At 39.9% G+C, this 24,685-nt stretch overlaps 1 protein-coding gene across 1 annotated transcript in view; it reads right to left on the bottom strand.

Annotated features, from left to right (window-relative positions):
• LOC134540408 (vitellogenin-like) overlaps nucleotides 1-24,152 on the bottom strand; it is a 179,742-nt gene extending 155,590 nt beyond the window's left edge. The window contains exon 1 of the mRNA XM_063383127.1: nucleotides 24,064-24,152. Coding sequence (XP_063239197.1) covers nucleotides 24,064-24,115 — 52 coding nt within the window. The 5' untranslated portion in view covers nucleotides 24,116-24,152. The remainder of the gene's footprint in view (nucleotides 1-24,063) is intronic.
• Between the last annotated feature and the right edge of the window lie 533 nt (nucleotides 24,153-24,685).

The raw sequence follows: 24,685 nt of genomic DNA, 5'->3' as shown, positions 1-24,685 counted from the left end.
TGCACATTTGGAAGCACCGACAAAGAAAAGGCAACACCGCCAACGAAAAGGAAGCACATTTGGAAGCACCGACAACGAAAAGACAGCACATTTGGAAGCACCGACAACGAAAAGGAAGCACCATCAACGAAAAGGCCGCACCGCCAACGAAAAGGAAGCACATTTGGAAGCACCGACAAAGAAAAGGCAGCACCGCCAACGAAAAGGAAGCACATTTGGAAGCACCGACAAAGAAAAGGCAGCACCACCAACGAAAAGGAAACACATTTGGAAGCACCGACAACGAAAAGGCAGCACCATCGACGAAAAGGAAGCACATTAATTTGTCATTGACTCCAATATTCATTGGCTCCAATATTCATTGGCTCCAATATTCATTGGCTCCAATATTCATTGGCTCCAATATTCATTGGCTCCAATATTCATTGACTCCAATATCCATGAGCTCCAATATCAATTGGCTCGAATTGCTCCAAAAGGTTCCATCAGCCTTTTGGCTCCAACAGTCTTTTGGCTCCGATAGTCATTGGCTCCAATAGTCATTGGCTCCAATAGTCATTGGCTACAATATTCATTGGCTCCAATAATCATTGACTGCAATATTCATTGGTTCCAATATTCATTGGCTCCAATATTCATTGGCTCCAATATTCAATGGCTCCAATATTCATTGACTCCAATATTCATTGGCTCCATCAGTCATTGACAACTACAGTCTTTTGGTCCCCAAAAGTCTTTTGGCTCCAAATATATTAGACTAGAATTCTTCGAGACTAAGAGACTATGAGACCACATGGCTACGAGTCTAAAATGATCTAGCTGGTTACGAGTTATACATGGCTTGCGAGGCTACAGAGCTACGAAGTTTCTAGTACACAGGTTTACATGACTGCGAGGATACAGGACTACAAGTCTGCAAGAGTACTTGACTACGAAGGTACTCGTCTACATGACTCCAGTTACCGCATCTGTCTTCGACGGAATTTTCTCTTTTGCTCCAACTGCTCCATCAGCATAATGTTATAAGATTACAAGGCCTCTTGCTTACGTAGCTTCAAGTCTACGAGCCTCCAATGCATCATGACTACGAGACTACGAGCCATGAGGTTACGAGTCTATGCGATTGCGAGTCTTCTAGGTTACGTGATCGCGAGGCTATAGGACTACGAAGCTTCCAGAACGCATGGTTACGAGACTGCGAGGCTACAATTCTACGAGGTCCCAAGAAATCCTGGCTACGCGACTACGAGCCATGAGGTTACGAGACTACGTGACTACGATTCTTCAAGTTTACGAGACTGCGAGGCTACAGAGCTACGAAGCCTCTAGTACACAGGTTTACGTGACTGCGAGGATATAGGACTACCAGTCTACATGAGTACTTGACTACGAAGCTACTCGTCTACAAGGCTACAATTACAGCATCTGTTTTCGTCAGAATTTTCTCTTTTGCTCTTACTGCACCACCAGCATTATGTTATAAAATTACAATTCCGCTTGCTTACGTAGCTTCAAGTCTACGAGGATACTTGGATACGTAGCTTCAATTCTACGAGGTCCTAAGACTTCATGACTACGCGACTTCGAGCCATGAGGTTACGAGATTACGTGACTACGAATCTTCATGTTTACGAGACTGCGAGGCTACAGAGCTACGAAGCCTCTAGAAAACGAGTTTACGTGACTGCGTGGATACAGGAATACAAGTCTGCATGAGTTCTTGACTACGAAGCTACTCGTCTACAAGGCTCCAATTGACACATCTGTCTTCGATGGAATTTTCTCTTTTGCTACATCTACACCATCAGCATTATGTTATAAGATTACAAAGCTACTTGCTTACGTAACTTCAAGTCTACGAGGCTCCAATACATCATGACTACGAGACTACGAGCCATGAGGTTACGAGACTATGCGATTGCAAGTCTTCAAGGTTACGTCATCGCGAGGCTATAGGACTACGAAGCTTCCAGAACGCGTGGTTACGAGAATGCATGACAAATTGGCCGCATGGCTACGAAACTTTATGTCTCTAACTGACTACAATAGCACTATTCATTGGTGAGAGTTAATTTATTTCATGCAAAGGTACTTGCTGCAAGCAGTTCCGCTTTTCAACATCAGATGACGTCACGTTTTGCTTGTAGGTAAAATAATATTTTTTTATTTTATGCGGGATGCGGGTTGTTCACTATCGATCGCATAAGAAGAATGGCATCGATAGTCTTCAAGGAGAAGGAAGTTCGTCCTTCCTGCTAGTGCTTCTCAGATTTCTCACGGTCCGCCATCTTGGATTGTGACGTCACGGCTGCCATCTTGGATGGTTGTGACTTTGACCTTTGTCCGACTACCGCAGGAATGATCGCAAGCACACGGATTAACCATCAAAATATTGATAAGAATAATCAGGAGCACACGGAGAAAACCATCATAATATTGGCAAGAATAATCAGGAGCACACGGAGAAAAACGACACATGTTTTCTTTGATATCATAAAATTACAGAAAAAAAATTATTAAAATTAAAAATAAATTAATAAAAAAATTTAAAATAAAAACAAAAAATACATAAAATTCTGGCTTGTACTAGAACTCTATCTTTGCTCAACAATGATAAGATTACAAGCTAGCAGAATCTGTTTATATATTGTTTGTTTTTATTTTAAATTTTTTTATTAAATTATTTTTATTTTTAAATATTTTTTTTCTGTAATTGTTGATATCAAAGAAAACATGTGTCTTTTTTCTCCGTGTGCTCCTGATTATTCTTGCCAATATTATGATGGTTTTCTCCGTGTGCTCCTAATTATTCTTATCAATATTTTGATGGTTAATCCGTGTGCTTGCGATCATTCCTGCAGTAGTCGGTCAAAGGTCAAAGTCACACCCATCCAAGATGGCAGCCGTGACGTCGCAATCCAAGATGGCGGACCGTGAGAAATCTGAGAAGCACTAGCAGGAAGGACGAACTTCCTTTTCCTTGAAGACTATCGATGCCATTCTTCTTATGCGATCGATAGTGAACAACCCGCATACCGCATAAAATAAATAAATATTATTTTACCTACAAGCAAAACGTGACGTCATCTGATGTTGAAAAGCGGAACTGCTTGCAGCAAGTACCTTTGCATGAAATAAATTAACTCTCACCACTGAATAGTGCTATTGTAGTCAGTTAGAGACATAAAGTTTCGTAGCCATGCGGCCAATTTGTCATGCATTCTCGTAACCACGCATTCTGGAAGCTTCGTAGTCCTATAGCCTAGCGATGACGTAACCTTGAAGACTTGCAATCACATAGTCTCGTAACCTCATGGCTCGTAGTCTCGTAGTCATGATGTATTGGAGCCTCGTAGATTTGAAGTTACGTAAGCAAGTAGCTTTGTAATCTTATAACATAATGCTGATGGTGTAGATGTAGCAAAAGAGAAAATTCCATCGAAGACAGATGTGTCAATTGGAGCCTTGTAGACGAGTAGCTTCGTAGTCAAGAACTCATGCAGACTTGTATTCCTGTATCCACGCAGTCACGTAAACTCGTTTTCTAGAGGCTTCGTAGCTCTGTAGCCTCGCAGTCTCGTAAACATGAAGATTCGTAGTCACATAATCTCGTAACCTCATGGCTCGAAGTCGCGTAGTCATGAAGTCTTAGGACCTCGTAGAATTGTAGCTACGTATCCAAGTATCCTCGTAGACTTTGCAGCAGTTGCCGCCTCCCGGGCTAGCAGAGCGCTTCCTTCCCCTCCATCCTTTCCCCCTCTCCACCTTGCCCCAGCCTTCCCCTCCGCACTTCCCCTCCTTTTCCGAGGCTTCCCGTCTTCCCTTCTCCTCGTTTCTCGAACCTTCCCCTCCACCGCTTTTCTCTATTGTTCTCGAAAGACAGTTCGCCTGTATATAAGGCCGCGAGTTTGCTTAGGCCGGCACTGTCTTCAGTCACTCTCGCTCGTAGGCAGTCCGCTGGGAGGAAGCCGCGCTACTTATGCTCATGGTTGATTAGTTATGTTAGAAGCTTCGCTTTAAATCCACTATGGATCTCTGCCTTGTAATTTCCGCGTGCATTAATGGTCTGTTTACTTCTTTCTTACGAGCCTTCTGCTCTTGATTGAGTGGTCTAGATGGGTCTTGTACCTAATTTTGTTGGATGTTCCATTTATCACCAACCTTAATTTACATGAGTGTTTGCTTGATTATTTGTTTTGCGCATTGGGCTTTCTCCCTGTCGTAATATTTTTGTCTTTTAGCTGGGGTTTGCGATTCCCATTTAAATTTGCCATGAAAGCTTATGTTGCAAGTAAACTTAATGCATAATTTAAAGCCTTAATATTTATACTTAATTGTTTGATAACGTTTGATAGCGTGAGACTTTTATATGATTTTTGTCTGCCTGCTAAGGTCTTTTAAATGTACATTAATTAAGAGAATTTTCCTTATGCGCAGTACTTAAATACGTGTTACGTCAGGCGCATATTTCATTGCGCAAATTGTTCATTATGCTCTCTTTTCAAGCATCTATTTTATACTCATGTTTGTAAAAACCATAACGATTAATGGGTGTTGTCTGCACATTTGTTATATCTATTTGTACCTTAATATATTATCATTTTTGTTTAATGAATAAAATATATTTTTTTCTACTTTCATTTTTTTTTCTAATATAACAACAATTTACAACTGCTGTTGTATCATACTGGAATGGTACACCATTGGTTCCCACTTAACCTGTTGAAGTTACATCGATCTCCCACTTCCACCTAGCTTCAACGTCTGCGCTACTCTGCTTCGGCAGTTGTTACTTTGTTGTTTGTTCTCTGTTACCATGAGCCGCCCTGGAGTCACATGGATCTATCAGCTGCACCGGGATGAACTTGTCCGGTACTGTGAAGATAATCAACTGCCTGCCGAGTCGGGCGACACTGTCACGACCTTGCGTGCCCGACTCGTTCGGTTTATGCGTGACAGCAGTGACGTCACACCTGTAAGGGGCGAGGTGGAAGCCTCACTGGAAGTAAGTCCTACTCTCACTCATTCCTTTTCTCAAAAGTTGTTCTTTTCCTCTTTGAAGTGTATGCGCGCTCTTGACAGCAGTGAGCCTAAGCGTGTTCTTGAATTTTTTCATGAGGCTGAGCGCCTCATTAAGCTGAACCTGGTTCCTTCTGAGGCGTTTATGAAGGCGCTCTTAACTAAGTGTTCTGGTATATTTGTGAATAGGCTAACTGAGGCTATTGTGCAAAAGTCGGATTTTCACACATTTAAGTTATCCGTGCTGAGGGGAGTTTGCCCCCCCCCCCCCCCCCCCCCCGGGTGTTGGACGCCTGCAAGAGAGACTTAGTCTTTCGCTTTCAGCGCCCTGATGAGTCGGTGACTCAGTACATTGATTCGGTACTTTCGTACGCGGATGTGTTGGAACTTCATACCCCCGAGGCGGAATTAGTTCAGCTTGTCTTAGGTAACTTTGCCCCTCGTGTTCTCAGTCTTGCTAGTATGTTAACTCCTCCTTCCACCTTTGATTCTTTACGAGCCTGGGGCAGTGAAATAGAGGCCCGTTTGTTAGCCGTCTCTAAATACGAGACGGAATTTCCATCGCGTCGTGACACTGATAGTAAGTGGCAACCTCGCGACTGTAAGTGCGAGGTTCGCTCGTTACCCACATTTCGCTCAGAGGCAAATGATAAGGCATGTCATTCTTATCGCCCCTCAAATCCTAGTCGGGGTGCATTCCGGCAACGCATTCAGTCACACAACACTGAACGCATTAGCGCGCCGGCAGCGGGCGCATTCTCTTCGCCTCGTGTAAGTGCTCCCGCCCACCTTGCTGCCGCCTCCGCTCTTAAAGCCACAGGTCATGTACAGTGCGATCAAAGAAATGTACGCACTCGCTGTGCAAACTGTTGCATTTTTGGACATATTTCTAAAGACTGCGGTCAGCCATTCATACCGCACAATGACCGGAAATGTTTTTCCTGTAAGGGAACAGGGCATTACCGGGCTAAGTGTCCGGGAAACTCCGTCTGACGGGACGTAAGAGAGGTCGTTTCTGTCGGTTTGTTAAAAAATCCTCTGTGCCAGTCTATTTGCATTTTCTTCCAATTCATATTCAGGAGCATTCTTTTCCGGCTCTAGTTGACACTGGCGCCACCCATTCGGTTATTAGCGAAGGTTTTTTGCAGAATTTAATTAAATTGTTTCCTACTATTGCTTCACATGTGTATTGCAATGATCCAGTTAATATTTGTGTTGCAAATGGTGAATGCATTCGATCTAACAAGTCAGTCACTTTACATTTAAAGATTAAACATTTTTCCTGGGACTGGAAATTCGCTGTTATTTCTGATTTACACCCTGAATTTATTTTGGGTTTAGATTTTTTGGGCAAGACTAAAGCAGTTTTAAATTTTGGTCTTCATGAGCTTTCTTTTGGATTCGCACCTACTGTCAAAATCCCTTTAACTTTCGACTCTTCTAAGCCTGTCATTTTTGAATGTCGTGATAGTAACGACTCTCTACAGAAGCAAGCCGTTGCCAACCTTGTGCATAGATTTTCCGATGTCATTTCTCCTAAAATCGGACGCTGCGACATTTTGCCCTACAAGTTTTACTTGAAGGATGAAACTCCAGTTCGCAGTAAATATCACAAGGTTTCCCCTCCTAAACTTCAGGCCATGCATGATATCGTAGATAAGCTCTTGTCTGCTGGCGTTATTTCTCCTTCCACTTCTGATTTTAGCACTCCCACCTTCCTAGTGCGTAAGAAGGACGGGGTTAATTGGCGAATGGTTCACAACTACATTCCCTTGAATCGTAAAATAGCCATGGAGGATGTTTATCCCCTCCCTACTGTAGAAAGTGCCTTGCAGCACTTAGGCAAGGCCAAGGTGTTTTCAATTATTGATTTAAATCAAAGCTTCCATCAATGCCTCCTGGATCCTTCTTGTCGTAAATATACTGCCTTTTCCACCCCGTTCGGCCATTTTGAATTTAATCGCATACCCATGGGGGTTAATTTTGGCAGTCAGGCCATGAGTCGTGTTTTGGACCATGTACTAAGGGACCTTAAGTATAAATTTGTGTTTAATTATGTCGATGATATTATTGTGTATAGCGATACTCTTGACGATCACATTACCCACTTAACAGAAGTTCTTACTCGTTTACGAGCTGCTCATCTGACTGTTAACCCTAATAAGGTCATTTTGGCAAAGACGTCAGTAAAATTCCTTGGCTATGTCATTTCTCAGGGAACCCTCCTCATGGATCCAGATAAAATTGCACCCATTGTACAGTTTCCTAAGCCTATCAACATTAAGGGAGTTCAGCGTTTTTTAGGCATGCTGGGTTACTTTTCCAGATTTATTCATAATTTTGCTTCTCTAAGTGCTCCTTTAAATCACCTTCGAAAAAAGAATGTAGCTTTTGAGTGGGGTCCTGAACAAGAAAAATCTTTTCAGGCCTTGAAGACTTGTATGGCCTCTCCTCCAGTTCTTATTTTACCCGATTTCAGTAGACGCTTCGCAGTTCAGGTTGACGCCTCTTCTATCGCCCTTGGAGCAGTTTTAGATCATTTGGAAGAGGGTAAGATCAGACCCATCACCTTTGCAAGCCGTTCTCTTTCGGAATCCGAGCAGCGCCTGGGTGTGTACGAGAAGGAGGCCCTTGGGTGCCTCTTTGCTCTTGAAAAATTCGAAAATTATTTGGATGCTAACGAGTTTGACCTATTTACCGACAACCAAGCCCTTAGTTGGCTATTTAACCACCCACACCAGCTGGGTAAGTTGGGTCGCTGGATCCTTCGGTTGTCGCGGTTCCGATTTTCCATTCATCACATCCCAGGTAGAGAAAACATTATTGCTGATTCTCTTTCCCGTATGTTTTGTACTGATGAGTTTGAGCCTGTTGATGAGGACTATTCTGAGAGAACTGAATTCCTCTCTGTTTGTAAAATTTTTCCAGAGTCATACTTAAATATTAGAGAATGTCAGAGCAATGACCCTTTTTGCCAGGAGATTCGTAGAGATCTTCATCACAAAAGGCCTGTGCCTTATATTGAAGAACAGGGTTTACTTTACTTTACTGGAACTTCTGGTAGAGCTCGCAAGGCAGTCGTTCCAGCCGCCTTAAGGGCCATGGTATTGGCTTATTTTCATTCTTCACTTCTCGGTGGCCATTTGGGTATTGAGAAAACCCAGCGCAGGATTTCCGCGCATTTATTCTGGCCCGAGCTACTGAGCGATGTTCGTAGCTATGTTCGCTCTTGTGTAGACTGTCAAGTATCAAAGCCCCCTCACAACTCCAAGGTAGGGCTCTATGCCGCCGATCCTCCTGTTGCGCCTTGGCACGCTTTACATATCGACATATTTGGGCCTCTTACCCGGTCAAAAAAGGGAAATATCTGTTTACTAGTGGTTCTGGACATTTTTTCGAAATTTGTCATTCTCCTTCCTCTCAAAAACATGAAGGCTGCTACGATCGTTAGAGTTCTTAGAGAACAGGTGTTTAAATTGTTTGGTCCCCCTTGTATCATGGTTTCTGACAATGCTCTTTATTTCAGATCTTCTGTTTACAGTGATTTTCTTTTTGAATGGGCTGTGAAACCCATCTATAGCTCTGCTTACTTTCCTCAGGGTAACATGGTCGAACGAGTAAATAAGGTTTTGAAGAGCATCCTTATAACCTTCTATCGTTCTGACCAAACTCTTTGGGATTCCGATTTGGATTATATTAACGTGGGTTTGAACTCTGCTACTCATTCCTCCTCTGGATTTCCTCCCTCTCTTCCCTTCCTTGGGCGTGAGCTCACTCATCCCTTACTTAACCAGTGGGGCCTTCCCCCTCTCGACTCCGCCCTCGATGCCTCGGGCCTTGACAATGTACTCGACTCGGTAGCTTGCAATTTACGTAAGGCCCGTCAGGCTGTCTCTGAATCTTATAACAAATCAAGATCCCCTCATGGTTACAAAGTCGGAGACCTTGTTCTCTGTCGCAGCTTCACCCTCCCTTCTTTGGCCAGTAAATTAAATGTGAAACTCTTGCCTCCCTATGAAGGACCTTATAGTGTGCATAGAATTTTGGCCGCTAATACCTTGTTACTTAAGTCATGTAAGTTTAAACATAAGTTTAAGAAGGCTCATGTGAGTCAAGTCAAGGCCTTTGTAAGTTAAAGAATTTTGCTATTGTTACTTGAGAGTGTTTATTAGGCTTGCGTTTAGATAACTGTTTTATTATTAAGTTTTAGTGTTGTTTGTTCATTGTGTTTGCTGTTGCGGCTCTCCCTTTTTTTTTCTCTCCTTTTTAGTTTGGCGCGCCATCCTCTTCTCCCCTACCCTCGCTCTGCCGGCCCCGCATCTCTACGATCTTCACCAGCCTGCTTCTTCGCCTCGAGGAGAGACGTCTCTTCGGGTCGTCGTCGTCGTCGTCTTCGCCTCCCCCCGCCGGGACGTGTCCCCCTGAGAGCAATCTTCGCTTCGACTTCTTGCCTGATGGCATGGCTCCTTCGCGGCGCCCGGATGCAAGCCCCCTGTTGAGGTGCCCTGTTGAGCGCCGGCAGTCTCCAGTTTAAACGCCTTCGCGCTCCTGTGAGCGCTCGGATGCTCCAGAGCCCATCAGAGGTGATCCCTCATCTACGATGATTGCCGCTCTGGATTGCCTGCCTCGGCACTTCGGTCTACGGCGAGTTCCGCTGGAGTCCCACCCAGGCCTGGGTGGTTGAGACTCGCGGATTCCCTGCACCAAGCGACACTGATGGCGTCTTCTGCCCCGCTTCTGGACTCGTCAACGTTTCGGCTCGAGCTGCGAGCCGCTAAAGATTTCTTCATGCTGGCGTTCCAGCATCCATGTTTTTGCAGCTTGCGTGGCTTCGCATTGTTCTTCGACTTCGTGATCTTATGCTCTCAGGGTAGGGCCACTTAAGAGGGGGGGGGGTTGCAGCAGTTGCCGCCTCCCGGGCTAGCAGAGCGCTCCCTTCCCCTCCATCCTTTCCCCCTCTCCACCTTGCCCCAGCCTTCCCCTCCGCACTTCCCCTCCTTTCCCGAGGCTTCCCGTCTTCCCTTCTCCTCGTTTCTCGAACCTTCCCCTCCGCCGCTTTTCTCTATTGTTCTCGAAAGACAGTTCGCCTGTATATAAGGCCGCGAGTTTGCTTAGGCCCGCACTATCTTCAGTCACTCTCGCTCGTAGGCAGTCCGCTGGGAGGAGGCCGCGCTACTTATGCTCATGGTTGATTAGTTATGTTAGAAGCTTCGCTTTAAATCCACTATGGATCTCTGCCTTGTAATTTCCGCGTGCATTAATGGTCTGTTTACTTCTTTCTTACGAGCCTTCTGCTCTTGATTGAGTGGTCTAGATGGGTCTTGTACCTAATTTTGTTGGATGTTCCATTTATCACCGACCTTAATTTACATGAGTGTTTGCTTGATTATTTGTTTTGCGCATTGGGCTTCCTCCCTGTCGTAATATTTTTGTCTTTTAGCTGGGGTTTGCGATTCCCATTTAAATTTGCCATGAAAGCTTATGTTGCAAGTAAACTTAATGCATAATTTAAAGCCTTAATATTTATACTTAATTGTTTGATAACGTTTGATAGCGTGAGACTTTTATATGATTTTTGTCTGCCTGCTAAGGTCTTTTAAATGTACATTAATTAAGAGAATTTTCCTTATGCGCAGTACTTAAATACGTGTTACGTCAGGCGTATATTTCATTGCGCAAATTGTTCATTATGCTCTCTTTTCAAGCATCTGTTTTATACTCATGTTTGTAAAAACCATAACGATTAATGGGTGTTGTCTGCACATTTGTTATATCTATTTGTACCTTAATATATTATCATTTTTGTTTAATGAATAAAATATATTTTTTTCTACTTTCATTTTTTTTTTCTAATATAACAACAATTTACAATTGCTGTTGTATCATACTGGAATGGTACACCATTGGTTCCCACTTAACCTGTTGAAGTTACATCGATCTCCCACTTCCACCTAGCTTCAACTTGAAGCTACGTAAGCAAGCGGCCTTGTAATCTTATAACATAATGCTGGTGGTGCAGTTGGAGCAAAAGAGAAAATTCTGACGAAAACAGATGCTGTAATTGTAGCCTTGTAGACGAGTAGCTTCGTAGTCAAGTACTCATGCAGACTGGTAGTCCTATATCCTCGCAGTCACGTAAACCTGTGTACTAGAGGCTTCGTAGCTCTGTAGCCTCGCAGGCTCGTAAACTTGAAGATTCGTAGTCACGTAGTCTCGTAACCTCATGGCTCGTAGTCGCATAGCCAAGATGTCTTGGGACCTCGTAGAATTGTAGCCTCGCAGTCTCGTAACCATGCGTTCTGGAAGCTTCGTAGTCCTATAGCCTCGCGATCACGTAACCTAAAAGACTCGCAATCGCATAGACTCGTAACCTCATGGCTCGTAGTCTCGTAGTCATGATGCATTGGAGGCTCGTAGACTTGAAGCTACGTAAGCAAGAGGCCTTGTAATCTTATAACATTATGCTGATGGAGCAGTTGGAGCAAAAGAGAAAATTCCGTCGAAGACAGATGCGGTAACTGGAGTCATGTAGACGAGTACCTTCGTAGTCAAGTACTCTTGCAGACTTGTAGTCCTGTATCCTCGCAGTCATGTAAACCTGTGTACTAGAAACTTCGTAGCTCTGTAGCCTCGCAAGCCATGTATAACTCGTAACCAGCTAGATCATTTTAGACTCGTAGCCATGTGGTCTCATAGTCTCTTAGTCTCGAAGAATTCTAGTCTAATATATTTGGAGCCAAAAGACTTTTGGGGACCAAAAGACTGTAGTTGTCAATGACTGATGGAGCCAATGAATATTGGAGTCAATGAATATTGGAGCCATTGAATATTGGAGCCAATGAATATTGGAGCCAATAAATATTGGAACCAATGAATATTGCAGTCAATGATTATTGGAGCCAATGAATATTGTAGCCAATGACTATTGGAGCCAATGACTATTGGAGCCAATGACTATCGGAGCCAAAAGACTGTTGGAGCCAAAAGGCTGATGGAACCTTTTGGAGCAATTCGAGCCAATTGATATTGGAGCTCATGGATATTGGAGTCAATGAATATTGGAGCCAATGAATATTGGAGCCAATGAATATTGGAGCCAATGAATATTGGAGCCAATGAATATTGGAGTCAATGACAAATTAATGTGCTTCCTTTTCGTCGATGGTGCTGCCTTTTCGTTGTCGGTGCTTCCAAATGTGTTTCCTTTTCGTTGGTGGTGCTGCCTTTTCTTTGTCGGTGCTTCCAAATGTGCTTCCTTTTCGTTGGCGGTGCTGCCTTTTCTTTGTCGGTGCTTCCAAATGTGCTTCCTTTTCGTTGGCGGTGCGGCCTTTTCGTTGATGGTGCTTCCTTTTCGTTGTCGGTGCTTCCAAATGTGCTGTCTTTTCGTTGTCGGTGCTTCCAAATGTGCTTCCTTTTCGTTGGCGGTGTTGCCTTTTCTTTGTCGGTGCTTCCAAATGTGCTTCCTTTTCGTTGGCGGTGCTGCCTTTTCTTTGTCGGTGCTTCCAAATGTGCTGCCGTTTCGTTGTCGGTGCTGCCTTTTCGTTGTCGGTGCTTCCAAATGTGCTGCCTTTTCGTTGTCGGTGCTGCCTTTTCGTTGTCGGTGCTTCCAAATGTGCTGCCTTTTCGTTGATGGTCCTTCTATTTTTAATGTTGCTTTGACTCTAGTATTATTGTAAATGATTCTTGATTTGACTAGCGTATTATTCCATCCGGTGCATGTATATAAGCGAGTCCTAGACAGCAGGTCGCTCAGTTTGTTACTGTCGTCGACGGTGTAAGGATCACCTAGATTATTTCATCTGGTGCATAAGTCGCGTAATTACCTGTTCTTGAGAACTCGATGGCATCTTTACCGACTTTAACGCCGAACTCGATGGACGTTGTCAGCGACGATAATGGTGGAGCAGATCTCGTTGGCAACGACGACGACGTCAACATTGGAGGAGATTTCAACAGATGTGATACCACCAGCAGAAGATAGCTTAATGACTATTGAGCTGGATGTGCAGGAAACCACGACGATCGACGATACGACCTCGATGGAGACTTCAATAGATGCTGATTTGACAACTAGCGAACATCGGTGCTGTTACTGCGACAAGATTTTCTCAAACAACAGCAATGCTGGGCGACACGAGAGGAGCGAATGTTTCAAGAACCTATATCGTAAAATGTTTGTTTGTGAGAAATGTCATAAGCAGTTTGCCAGAAAAGATAATATGAAAACGCACATGAAGGCATGCAAAGGTCCTGCTGTGCGGCAGAAAGTAAAGGTTTCGTCGCAACAACGATGCATCGATGTGCATAAGAGAATGCCTGGAAATGGTACTACTGTTGCAACGCCTGTATCTGGATCGAGTCTGAAAGGATCGTCTTCATCACCACGGTATCCTTGCAGCTACTGTGATACGTCGTTCGCATTTTCCCATGATGCACGAAGACATGAGCGGAGCAAATGCACGAAGAATCCTTCTCGCATGAAGTTTCGATGTGATGAGTGCCTTAAATGGTTTACTCGAATTGACAGTTTGCGACATCATGCGAAAAAATGTAAAGGTGGAGTCTGTGCTCCTACTGCTGAACTACCTGCCGACATTTCGACTTCTCGCTTTAGATTGGAGACACGAAAGCGTACAACCAAAAAAACAGATGCCCAGCAACCGATTGTTATGACGTCTGAACATGGAACTTAACCTAAGACTGTGTTTGGAGCATTACAAGTGAACGATAATGGCTTCTACTTGGCGCAGTCTGCATTTCGTGGAACGTTGAAAGACTACTATTATCTAAATACGTTCGGTGAGTCGAAGGACATTTGTAATTTTCTTGACGATATCAGACAGAAGATAATCAATCAGCTAACTGATGATGTAGCAACAAACGGACCTTTGAAATATAACTTGTGGTTCGACTGTATATATGGAAAGCCATATCCGTTCGATGACAAAGTGAAGAAGTGTGCATTAAAGACATCGGCTGCAGTAATTTACAGTTCTAACGATGTGAAGCAAACTGTTAAAAACGGTATCCAGAAACTCTGTCAAGAAGAGGTGGACTATGTCTGTAAAGGTTCTGGCTGGACTCTGTCTAGTACAAACCGATTGGAGCTAAGAATTAGTCATTTCACACCGCTGCGGAACTAAATGATTATAAGATTGCTGGCTTTCGTAAGTGATCCTGTAGTAGAATAGAAATAATGTAATAAATATTATGTTTGTAAAAGAACTTGCGGTGTTTAATTCCTCGAACCTGTTACTATTATGTTAAATTGATGTTATATTTAATTTTTTTGCATCATCCTAGATCGTACCAAGGACCTTAGTCGATCTAATTAATCAGTATATTGATCGGAAATTTATTTAATGATTTCTGAACTTTTTCCCGGATCTCTAGCATTAAAATTACACATTTCCAATATGGTGGTCTTGATGTCTGATAGGATGGTGGTCGTAGAGGATTTAGAGTCTCTTTACGAATGTTGAACATGGTTTATTTAAATTATTTTTTTTTTTACATAAGATTAAACATTATTGCAACGATCGGGTATCGAACCGAGGACGGGAATCGATCGAATCAATATGTAAATTAATGAGTGATTTATTTAATGAATTTTGGAACTTTTCCCGAATGTCTAGCTAAATAATTACGGATTTTCAAGATGGCGACCAAATGACAATATGGCGGGTGTCACAGTAATAAATGATTACTGCACTCTAGCGGATACGAATTAAACTAACATGTCATCGGCGCACTCTAGCCGACGATACAATGATGATGGCTTCCAGCATCGAAGACAAGATGGCGGCCATGACGTCATACTAGATGATGATAAAAAGTGGCGGGAGTCAGTCTGCCAGCACCTACCACGAGGGAAGGATCGGTCGTCATTTTTATTTTTTTGCACTCGTCGGGTTCGAACCGAGCACTCCGAGCTCCGTGTCGAAAAAGTATGCTTTTTAAAAATTTTATTAAATTTTTTTTATTTGAATTTTTTTTAATAAATTTTAATTTTTTTATTAAAATCGAATAATAAATAAAAAAGTTAAAGATGGCGACCGTAACGAAAATTGCAACGGTGACGACATAATCCAAGATGGCGGTCATGGTATCCTTATTCCTAGAAATGGCTTAACTGAGTCTTGAGTTAAGGATGCTTAAGCCAGTTTTAGGAATTTTCAGCCGCTGGGATTTTTAAGGACTAAAAACGGGAATTTTTCCTCGAAACGGGAAATTTTTCCCTCGAAAAGAGAAATTTTTAATTTGTGGAATTTTTAGAGATTTTTTGGCGGAACTATTTTCTACAGAAATGGAAATTTTGGCGATTTTTGAGGAATTTTGGGCAAATTTTGCCCAATTCTGGCGGATTTTGGCGATTTTTGAGGATCAAATTCAAGGTCAAGGTCAAAGGTCAAGGTCACAACCATCCAAGATGGCCGCCGTGACGACAGAGATGGACGTGACGTCAGAGATGTGGATCGGCTCTCGGCTCCACCGCCTGGCGCCTGCGCCCGGAAATACTATTATATACTACTATGGCGTAAAATTTCATTCAAATTACTCAAACTCTTAGTTGGACGATCATACAGACCAATATCAGATTTTTTCCCTTCCGTAAAATATTGTTTTTTTTTTTTTGTTTTTTTTTATAAGGGTACTATGTTCTTTACTATACCCTTTAAAATATGCGCACAAAATTTTATAATGATTGGTTAGTAGTTCCCGCGTGAAAGCGTAACAAACAAACAAACAAACAAACTCACATTCGCATTTATAATATTTGTAAGGATCTATTATTTAGTACAACGCCAGCTCTAAATGAAGCAAGTTGTAGACGTATGTTTTAAAACATTTTACAATATTAATTTGTTATATAAATATTTATTTAAGTAAGGAAATAACTTAAATTAATAAAATATTTGTTTTAGTTATTTTAGTAGACATGTTTTGGTTTTAATTTAAGATATTTTCAGTACACAAATATCTAACAATTATTATTGAGTAATGTGTAATAAAAAAATTTTTAAATCTTGAAAAATAGAAATATAATTATTAATCCTTTGAATTATGTGATTAAATTCGTAGAAATAATTTGTTTATAATAGTATTGTTTAACAAAAATTAATTTAAAGTAAAAACTTTCACGGTCGAAGGATTAGAAACTAATCAAGTATTTATATGATCATTAAAATATGTAAATTTAAACGGTTACCAACCATTATTTCGAAAATGAATGCAACGCTTTGAGCGGCCCACTGTGGAGCGAACAACCTCCCAGTAAAAAAGCGAAATCAGAGAGCGACACAGCGATGAAAACAGAATTTCAAGACTAAACTAAAACAATGTTATGACGATGAAAGAATCAACTAATTCTGCAAAATCTAGCGAGATGTTTGTGATGGCTGAGAGTGTTTGTTATTTGGACTAAAGTGTTATCTACTATAGCTGAAGCATAGAGCATTATATGCAAAATCACGTGAACCCAAGCGCAAAACTCATTTTGTGCAGAAGAAATGTATTAGTTTAAAAACAATTATATCAGAACATATTTCCTGAAAATGATATTTGTAAAGTAGCCCTGAAATATAAATAAAAGCAGAGATCTGAAGCTGTTGGAATACAAGTGCTAACATTCCTTAGGAAAACAGTAACAGAGACAAGGGCAATGGGTAACGTGTCGAGGTTTCACCGCCAAGAAAGAAAATACCAATGTCTTCATCCATGTTTACTAAGAGAGACAGGCAATGTAAAGGAGCTAGTACATGTGCAGACGTTAGCTTACGTGGATTGTAGATGAAAATATAGACCCTGGGTTGTGAGAGTGGGTGAGGGAACACATGTTAGCTTCGAATCTCACTGGGGACCGATGACCCAAAAAATAATTTCACGTATCCATTATTCCTTTTATGCAAACTGAATCATACTCCGTGACTGTTCTCTGATTATTCTTGCTGTTGCTGGAAAGTAAATAAGTCGTGCATAGCGTGGAAACGCATTGAGAATAAGTTCACTAACTTCCAGTCAAAATGTGTACTCTCAAACATCCTGTATGCTTCAGTTAAGAGGAAGCTGTGACGAGACTGTGTTTGTTGCATGGAACTTTAGTAATTTCTTCGGCGGTATCTTAATTTCTTCTGACTTAAATTTTTTTGTGTGTACAATTGCAGGTAGACAATAAGAAATGTTTTATATGATTTTAAGTCATGATATTAAATATTATTTTTACTGTTAAGACAAAATTGAGTGACGTTAACATCGTCTTACATCGTAGCTTCACAGAACTGAACACATTCCATTTCAGACAAACATTAGACATCTTAGTTATTTTGAAATAAAAAAGACATTAATTTGTTTTGTTGTTAGATTAAATTTCCTTAGTTTGACTTGAGAAGTGTCAAATTCTTTTGAGATTTATTATAGTATTACTGATTTTACAAAAACAAAACTGGCGACAATGATAGTTCCAGGTTAATATCACATAATAAATATTACTCAACAGAAAATGTGTTATTAAATGGTATTTTAGTAACATCACAGACATTTTTTTATAAAAAAAACACTTAAGTCAACAGTTATATAGTGACCTTGAAATTATAGTACGTACTCAAAAATTATTGTGTAAATACTTTCCGCCAGTTTTAAATTATATTTTGTCACATTTAAATTAATTAACTTGCATAAGTTCCTAAAGTAAAATTACATTAGTGTGAGAACAATTTTGGGACGTCTAAACCTAACAGAGGTCTAAATTTTAGTATTGTACATAGACGTGGCTCAAATACGTACAGTAGATTTAAAGCTCCTCCGGGTACAGTATAAAAAAGGACATTAATATAGTTCTAATGTAAAAACAGTTTACAACTCGATTGTAGTATCGAGTCATGAGTTGATATTCAAAGATCGCGTTAAGACACGGAGCAAAGAAACGTAGGCTTCGCGGTCTTTGTGATTGTTTTCTGGACGAGCCAGTGTGGCGGATTGTAACCGACGTTTCGGCCGACTTTTCTGTAGCCATCCACACGGGTGTGGCTCCTACTGCTATCCTGTCATGACTGCAATTTCAACTGAAACATCGGAAATTTATCAATTCTGATTGAAACGCGCAGAGAATTGGCAAGCCAAGGTTCTAGGAAGGTCCAAAATGAACTGATTTTGAACGCAAAATATGGCAGATGTTTCCGTAAGCGCTTTTTGACGTGACAACGTCTAATAAATCGATGAACGCCAGCTGCACGCACTAAAAAGTGTCCCGTTACACACATTGTCCCGTTTCGCTGTGTCCTGTCACGCTCATTTTATATTGCTGTTTGCTAACCTGAACCTCCTAGCATTGCTGCAGAGTCCGTGGCGCAAATATATTATTTTTGACTGCATTTTGGTGTTGGGTAAGCTTTTTTCCTTCACATAATCGTTGAAACACTCCCATTCGTTTCCTACTTTTCCTATAATCGTCCTATCATTAACAGAATAACACAGATTGGAAGAAGTTAAATAGCAAACATGTATACAAGTTATAGTTAAAATAATCTCTTCGCTAAAGTAGTAAACATATTTGAATTAATGAGTGTAAATAAAAGTAAATTTATCAATTAAATTGTAGATTTCATTTCACTCCTTCTTTGTATCCATACAAAATAGTGATAATTCAATAAAAATGATTCAATTTTATTCATAAAAGTATGCAATCATTTCATCAATGTTTTGTTATGACGTTGTCACGTTAAACTATCGTCCGTGAACCGACTTTACAGACAACCAATTTTTCTCGAGGTCTTCCGGCTCCACCCTGCTGAAGCATTTCGCCACCGAACAATTCACATGGTTACAGTCCATGTCGTCTGTCGTGATATCGATTCCATGAGAATCTTAACCACAACTGAACGACGATTGGCAGAAGTAATCTGAGTGTCAAAGTCAAGTAATAAGCTTTGTGTAGTGGATGCTTTTCCGAAACGTGACGGGTTAAGTAATAGAGTACACTTCACAAACCACTGAAATACGTCTTGCTGGAGCGGAGTGGTAGCAAGGCCAAGGTCGTTAAGGTCAGATGGTACTCGGCGTGGAACATTTCTTGTTACCCCACCCCTTTTCCTGGAAATTAAGTTATTTAAAGAAGTAAAAATAAGAACACGTTTAGTTACAAGCGTTATTTTATAATCTGTTTTCTGAACAATGTAATTTGTTTTCATATCATGAAAATCAATTCATTTCGCTGCTTCGTTTTCAATTACAAGTTGGCTAAGTCAAAGAGCCGAGTTTGACTTATAGTGGCCCTAAGATAACTTTAGAATAATTTTAATTTTAAAAAAACTTCTCTCAAATGATAATACTGAAACGAATAACGTTAACGAGACTCTTAAGGGTATAGTCAGATTTGGTAGAGATAAAACAAACTTTAAAAATATTAATGCAGAACATTCTCTAGTTAATTTTGAATGTTAAATATTATATATTTTTAAAAAAATAATATAATATTAAAAAAGTTGTGAGATTTATTTTTGTTGTGTAAACATGTTATCTCTCGTTATATTGCATTTGGTAGGAGTCATTTCATGGATATGGAACGGAAATGCGTAATCACGATTCTGCGTCTTCGCGGAAGTCTCAGAAACCTCGAAAAGATGGCGGACCCACGTGTTTCAACCGTAAATATATATATTTTTAAAAGTTTTATAAAAAAACCATGGTCACCCATCCAAGTACCTATGACACTCGAAGCCTATTAACTTTGATAATATTCCAAACTCAATCTCACGCCTATACCCACTTTTTTTTCCCACTCGCTCTCCATGACTTCCTGATAGTCAGTAGTCTTATAAGCGTATATATGGAATAAGTATATCTCAGAAAAAAATCACGATTAGTTAAAACAAAAAGAATGAAAGTAATTATATAACCTTAAGATATAGTTATGACTTGCAACATAACCACTAATAAAATATTACGTATAATCTTATTACATATATATGTCTAAAACATATGTCCTTTTTCGTATATCATAATCCAATGTATTAAAATTATTTCTTAATAAAATATAAATACAACAAATATCTCATAACAAAGAATTATCTATAGAATACTCCCCTTTATACAAAATTTATATGACATATGGTATTAAACGAGTTTTTAAATGTTATAAATTAAATAAATTTAAATAAAACATGTGGGTTTCTTAAGAGTATGCCACTCGCTTTATCATTTATATATAATAGCTGCTTTCAAAAAAATTAAATTTTTTAAAATAAAATAGTAATAAAACTATAACCATATAACATAGGTATGGCTACAACATTAGCGCCTTTTTTCATTTGTGTCGAATATAAAATCCTTACTAATATTATAAATGCGTAAGTAACTCTGTCTGTTTGTCTGTTTGTTACCTTTTCCCGGCTGAACGGCTGAACGGATCGTAATGAAATTTGGCAAGAAGATAGATTATATCCTGGGGATGGACATAGGCTATCTTTTGTCTAAAAAAAAAATGAATTTTAAACGGGTTAAAAAAATATATCTTAATTTTATGTAACGTGTCTCATAGATATACAAACTGTTAGTATCATTCCTCTATGTCTGCCGAGCAATAGCTTTCAAGCCATTACGTTACGTTTTGCTATTGTAAGGAACTAAGTAGAGAGTAAGAAAAAAATAAATATCTTGACAGTTTGTAGTGTCGCCATATTTGTTTCAATTTTCAATACCGTTTTTGTATATTACAATTTAAATTATTTTTTTTACAGTACCTACTTATAACTTATTTGCAAGGAGTTTGGTTTAGTGTTTATAATTTATCTGCTGAGCATCAAGAGTCTTAGGGCTACTGAGACCGAAGACCAGAAATATTTATCAATTATGTAATATATTGTTGAAAAATTTGAATTTTACTGTTTCAGGTAGGTCGATTTTTTTTATTAATTAGAATAGTTACGTGTAATTGCCATCTTCCTTTATTTCATATTAAACATTATGTTTGGTTGAGTGTGAGATAATTTTATTTATGTTTGTTTTAATTTCATTTATTTTCTTATATATATATATATATATATATATATATATATATATATATTCTTACCTACCTACTTCTATTAAATTTCAGGTGGATGTTAACATTGCCATTCCAGTTGAATAAATTTTTTTGACAAATTAGTTGTTATTTATACTTTTTGTTTCATTTTGGACTATGCTTTTTTTTTTTTTCACTTAATTCAAAGATTTGTGGTGTGTACAGGGAGTGATATCTCTATTAATTTCTATACTCCTTTGGATAAGCGGAATATGGCCACCACAGTTTTACATATCAACAAATCCTACAAATGTTTTAAACATTATGACAAATAAAAAATAGTTTCACAAACATCCTTAGTTTTTTTTGGTGTGTATAGTTTGAAGTTTAATATTATGTATGTACGTAAATTCTTAAACATACAGTTATTTATTAATTTATTTATAAAAATATTCATAGGTAGGTAATAAGTTTTCCTTTATATCTCTTTCGATTTGGAGTGTTTCCGAGCCATTCGGGGTCCTCAACATCACCCCTTCCCCCCCCCCCCCCCCCAGGTGGTTAAAGCCCCAAAATTTCGAAAGTTTAAAATTTTTAAAAAATCTTTCTCTTTCGATTTTAAGCGTTTTCGAGCCATTCAGGATCCTAGGTCCCCCCGCCCCCCTCTGGGAAAAAGCCCCAAAGTTTCGATAGTTTTAGGAATTTCAAATATCTATTCTTTCGAGATGGAGTGTTCCGAAACATTCGAGGTCCTGAACCTCCACCCCCCCCCCCCCTCCCTTTTCACAAAAGTGAAAGCCACAAAATTTCGAAAAATTGGAGAAAATTGTACTAAAATGAAGTCATTACGAACTAAAGTGTCCGGGGTATGGTGGAACTTTTACCCAAAGTCGACTTCACACCCAATTTTGTGGGAGGGGGGGGGGGGAGTGCAAAACTCCAAAATTACGACAAATTTCAAAAAATTCTTAAATTTAAGTATACTTTTTTACTATTTGGAGTGTTTCCGAGCCATTCGGGGTCCTCAAACTACCCTCCCCCCACAAGGCGTCAAAGACCCAATAATAAAAAAATTTCCCAAACTTTCGAAAACCTATTCTCTTTCGGTTTGGAGTGTTTACGAGCCATTCGGGGTCTTCAACATCACCCCCCCCCCCCCCCCCATTCTCAGGGGTCAAAGCCACCAAATTTAAAAAATTTAAAAAATCATTCTCTTTCGATTTTTAGTGTTTCCCTGCCATTCAGGGTCCTCAAAATAACCCCTCCCCCTCTGGGGACAAAGCCCCAAAATCTCGAAAATTTCAGGATTTTCAAATATCATTTCTTTCGAGATGGAGTGTTCCAAACCATTCGAGGTCCTGAACCTCCACCCCCCCTCCCTTTTCACAAAAGTGAAAGCCACAAAATTTCGAAAAATTGGAGGAAATTGTATTACAATTAAGTCATTACTAACTAAAGTGTCCGGGGGATGGCGGAACGTTTACCCAAAGACGTGTTCTCCAACAAATTTGTGGTAAGGGGATTGGGGGAATGCAAAACCCCAAAATTTCGAAAAATTTCTTAAATTTAAGAATACTTTTTTTACTATCTGGAGTGTTTCCGAGCCATTCGGGGTCCTCAAACTACCCTCCCCCCACAAGGAGTCAAAGACCCAATAATTAAAAAAATTCCCAAAATTTCAAAAAACCTATCTTTTTTCGATTTGGAGTGTTTACGAGCCATTCGGGGTCCTCAACATCACCCCCCCCCCCTCAGGGGTCAAAACCCTAAAATTTAAAACATTTCAAATATCATTCTTTCGAATTTTATTGTTTCCCAGCCATTCAGGATCCTCAAAATCACCCCTCCCCCTCTGGGGACAAAGCCCCAAAATTCCGACAATTTCAGGAATTTCAAATATCATTTCTTTCGAGATGGAGTGTTCCAAACCATTCGAGGTCCTGAACATCCACTTTTCGCAAAAGTGAAAGCCCCAAAATTTCGAAATATAAGAATATATATAATTGGATTTTGGTATGTATGACGTCGATAAACTCTTACACCGTTTGACCGATCGCCATGAAATTTGGCACATCGAAGTGTTTTTATCATCCATTTTTTTTGTAACTCGCCGCTAGATGGCGCTGTAGCGCATCAACTTCTAAACCTTTCAACCGATCGCCCTGGGTAAACAGAAAATCATAGGTCACAGATACACAAACAGTAATTATGTGTCATTTCTTAATGTCCAACACACTGGACATATCGCTATCCATTTTGCTGTAACTCGCGGACAATATATCACCCGGTGTTCAGCCCGGGCAAAGCCGGGTACTGCAGCTAGTATTATGATATAAATAGATTTTCAAAGAATTAAAAAATACTATATATTTATTAAATAATAACGTAGGTAAGTCCTGAACCCTATGTCCTTTCATTTGTACCATTTTCAATACCATATGCTATAAAAACATTAATATTTGTAAATAAAACTTTATAAATTTGTTATTAAATAATATTTATACCTTTAAAATACGCACCGTAATCCATAACATATATCATAATTATGCCTCAAAATGACATGAAAATATAAAAATAATTTATAATATAGTATTATTAAAGTTTAGGTATGTCCTTTTACTTAAGCACTACCTGCATTGAAACCACCTGAAGCATATCAAGTGCAATAAATTTACTTACAGTTCGTTTAAGACACCCTGCCTATACCAGAGCACGAAACGCATCATAACTATTCCGAAACTACCCTAAGCGCATCAAATGGACAGACCTTGAAAAAAAAATCGTGGAAAGTAAATAAAAATTAGCCTACATTAACCTGGGTTGGTATGGGTTCGGTTAGGTTATTTCCGCGTTGTTACACATAATTATACTTAAGTTTTTAATAAGGAGAATTTTTTAAAAGTTTTTCCTTAAACTTGATACTTTTTTCATAGATTTCTTACAGTCGGCCTTACTTTAAGGAATTCCGCTTTAAATTCCGTGTCCGAGTGTCGTGTTACAAGTACATATTCCCAGTGACGACACCCGGGGCTGGTCAGGGGTCTCACCTGCGCGCGCTGCTGCCGCCAGGAGCAGCAGAGTCGCCGCGGCTAGCAGCATGGCTGGCCAGTGGCGGTCCTCGTCTGTCCGGCGAGGCAGCTACTGCACTACTGCGCTGTGGCTAGCGCTCTGCGGCGGCCGGCGGAACTAGCACACGCCCCTCACCCCCACCCTCCACGGGAAGCCTTATATTCACAGACGAGAGAGTCCAACGCCCGATCGTGCATCTTCGGTTTCTTTGTTCATTGTAAAAGGCTAGGTTAGCTACATTATAAATACTTTAAAACATTGTGGACGGTTGATTTGGTTAGGATAGCTACATTAAAGATACTGTGAAATCATGTAAACGGTTTCCTAGCCCTGGATAGCTACATATTAAAAAGTTATTTGCTAAGCAACCATAAAATGATTTTACAGTATTTTTAATGTAGATATACTTACCTAATATAACCAACCATCCACAATGTTTCAAAGTATTTATAATGTAGCTAACCTATCCTAATCGACAGCAAAATTTAATGCCACACCGGTTTATACAATGAGATCGAACGAAAAAAAAAGCGAGCATGAACTTCTGGGAACTTCGGGTGTGGCTCTCTCGTCTGTGAAATGATGGCTTCCCCCTTACCA

Source organism: Bacillus rossius, chromosome 16 (assembly GCF_032445375.1).
Source record: "Bacillus rossius redtenbacheri isolate Brsri chromosome 16, Brsri_v3, whole genome shotgun sequence".
Taxonomy (NCBI): domain Eukaryota; kingdom Metazoa; phylum Arthropoda; class Insecta; order Phasmatodea; family Bacillidae; genus Bacillus; species Bacillus rossius.
This window is presented reverse-complemented; position numbering and strand designations above follow the sequence as displayed.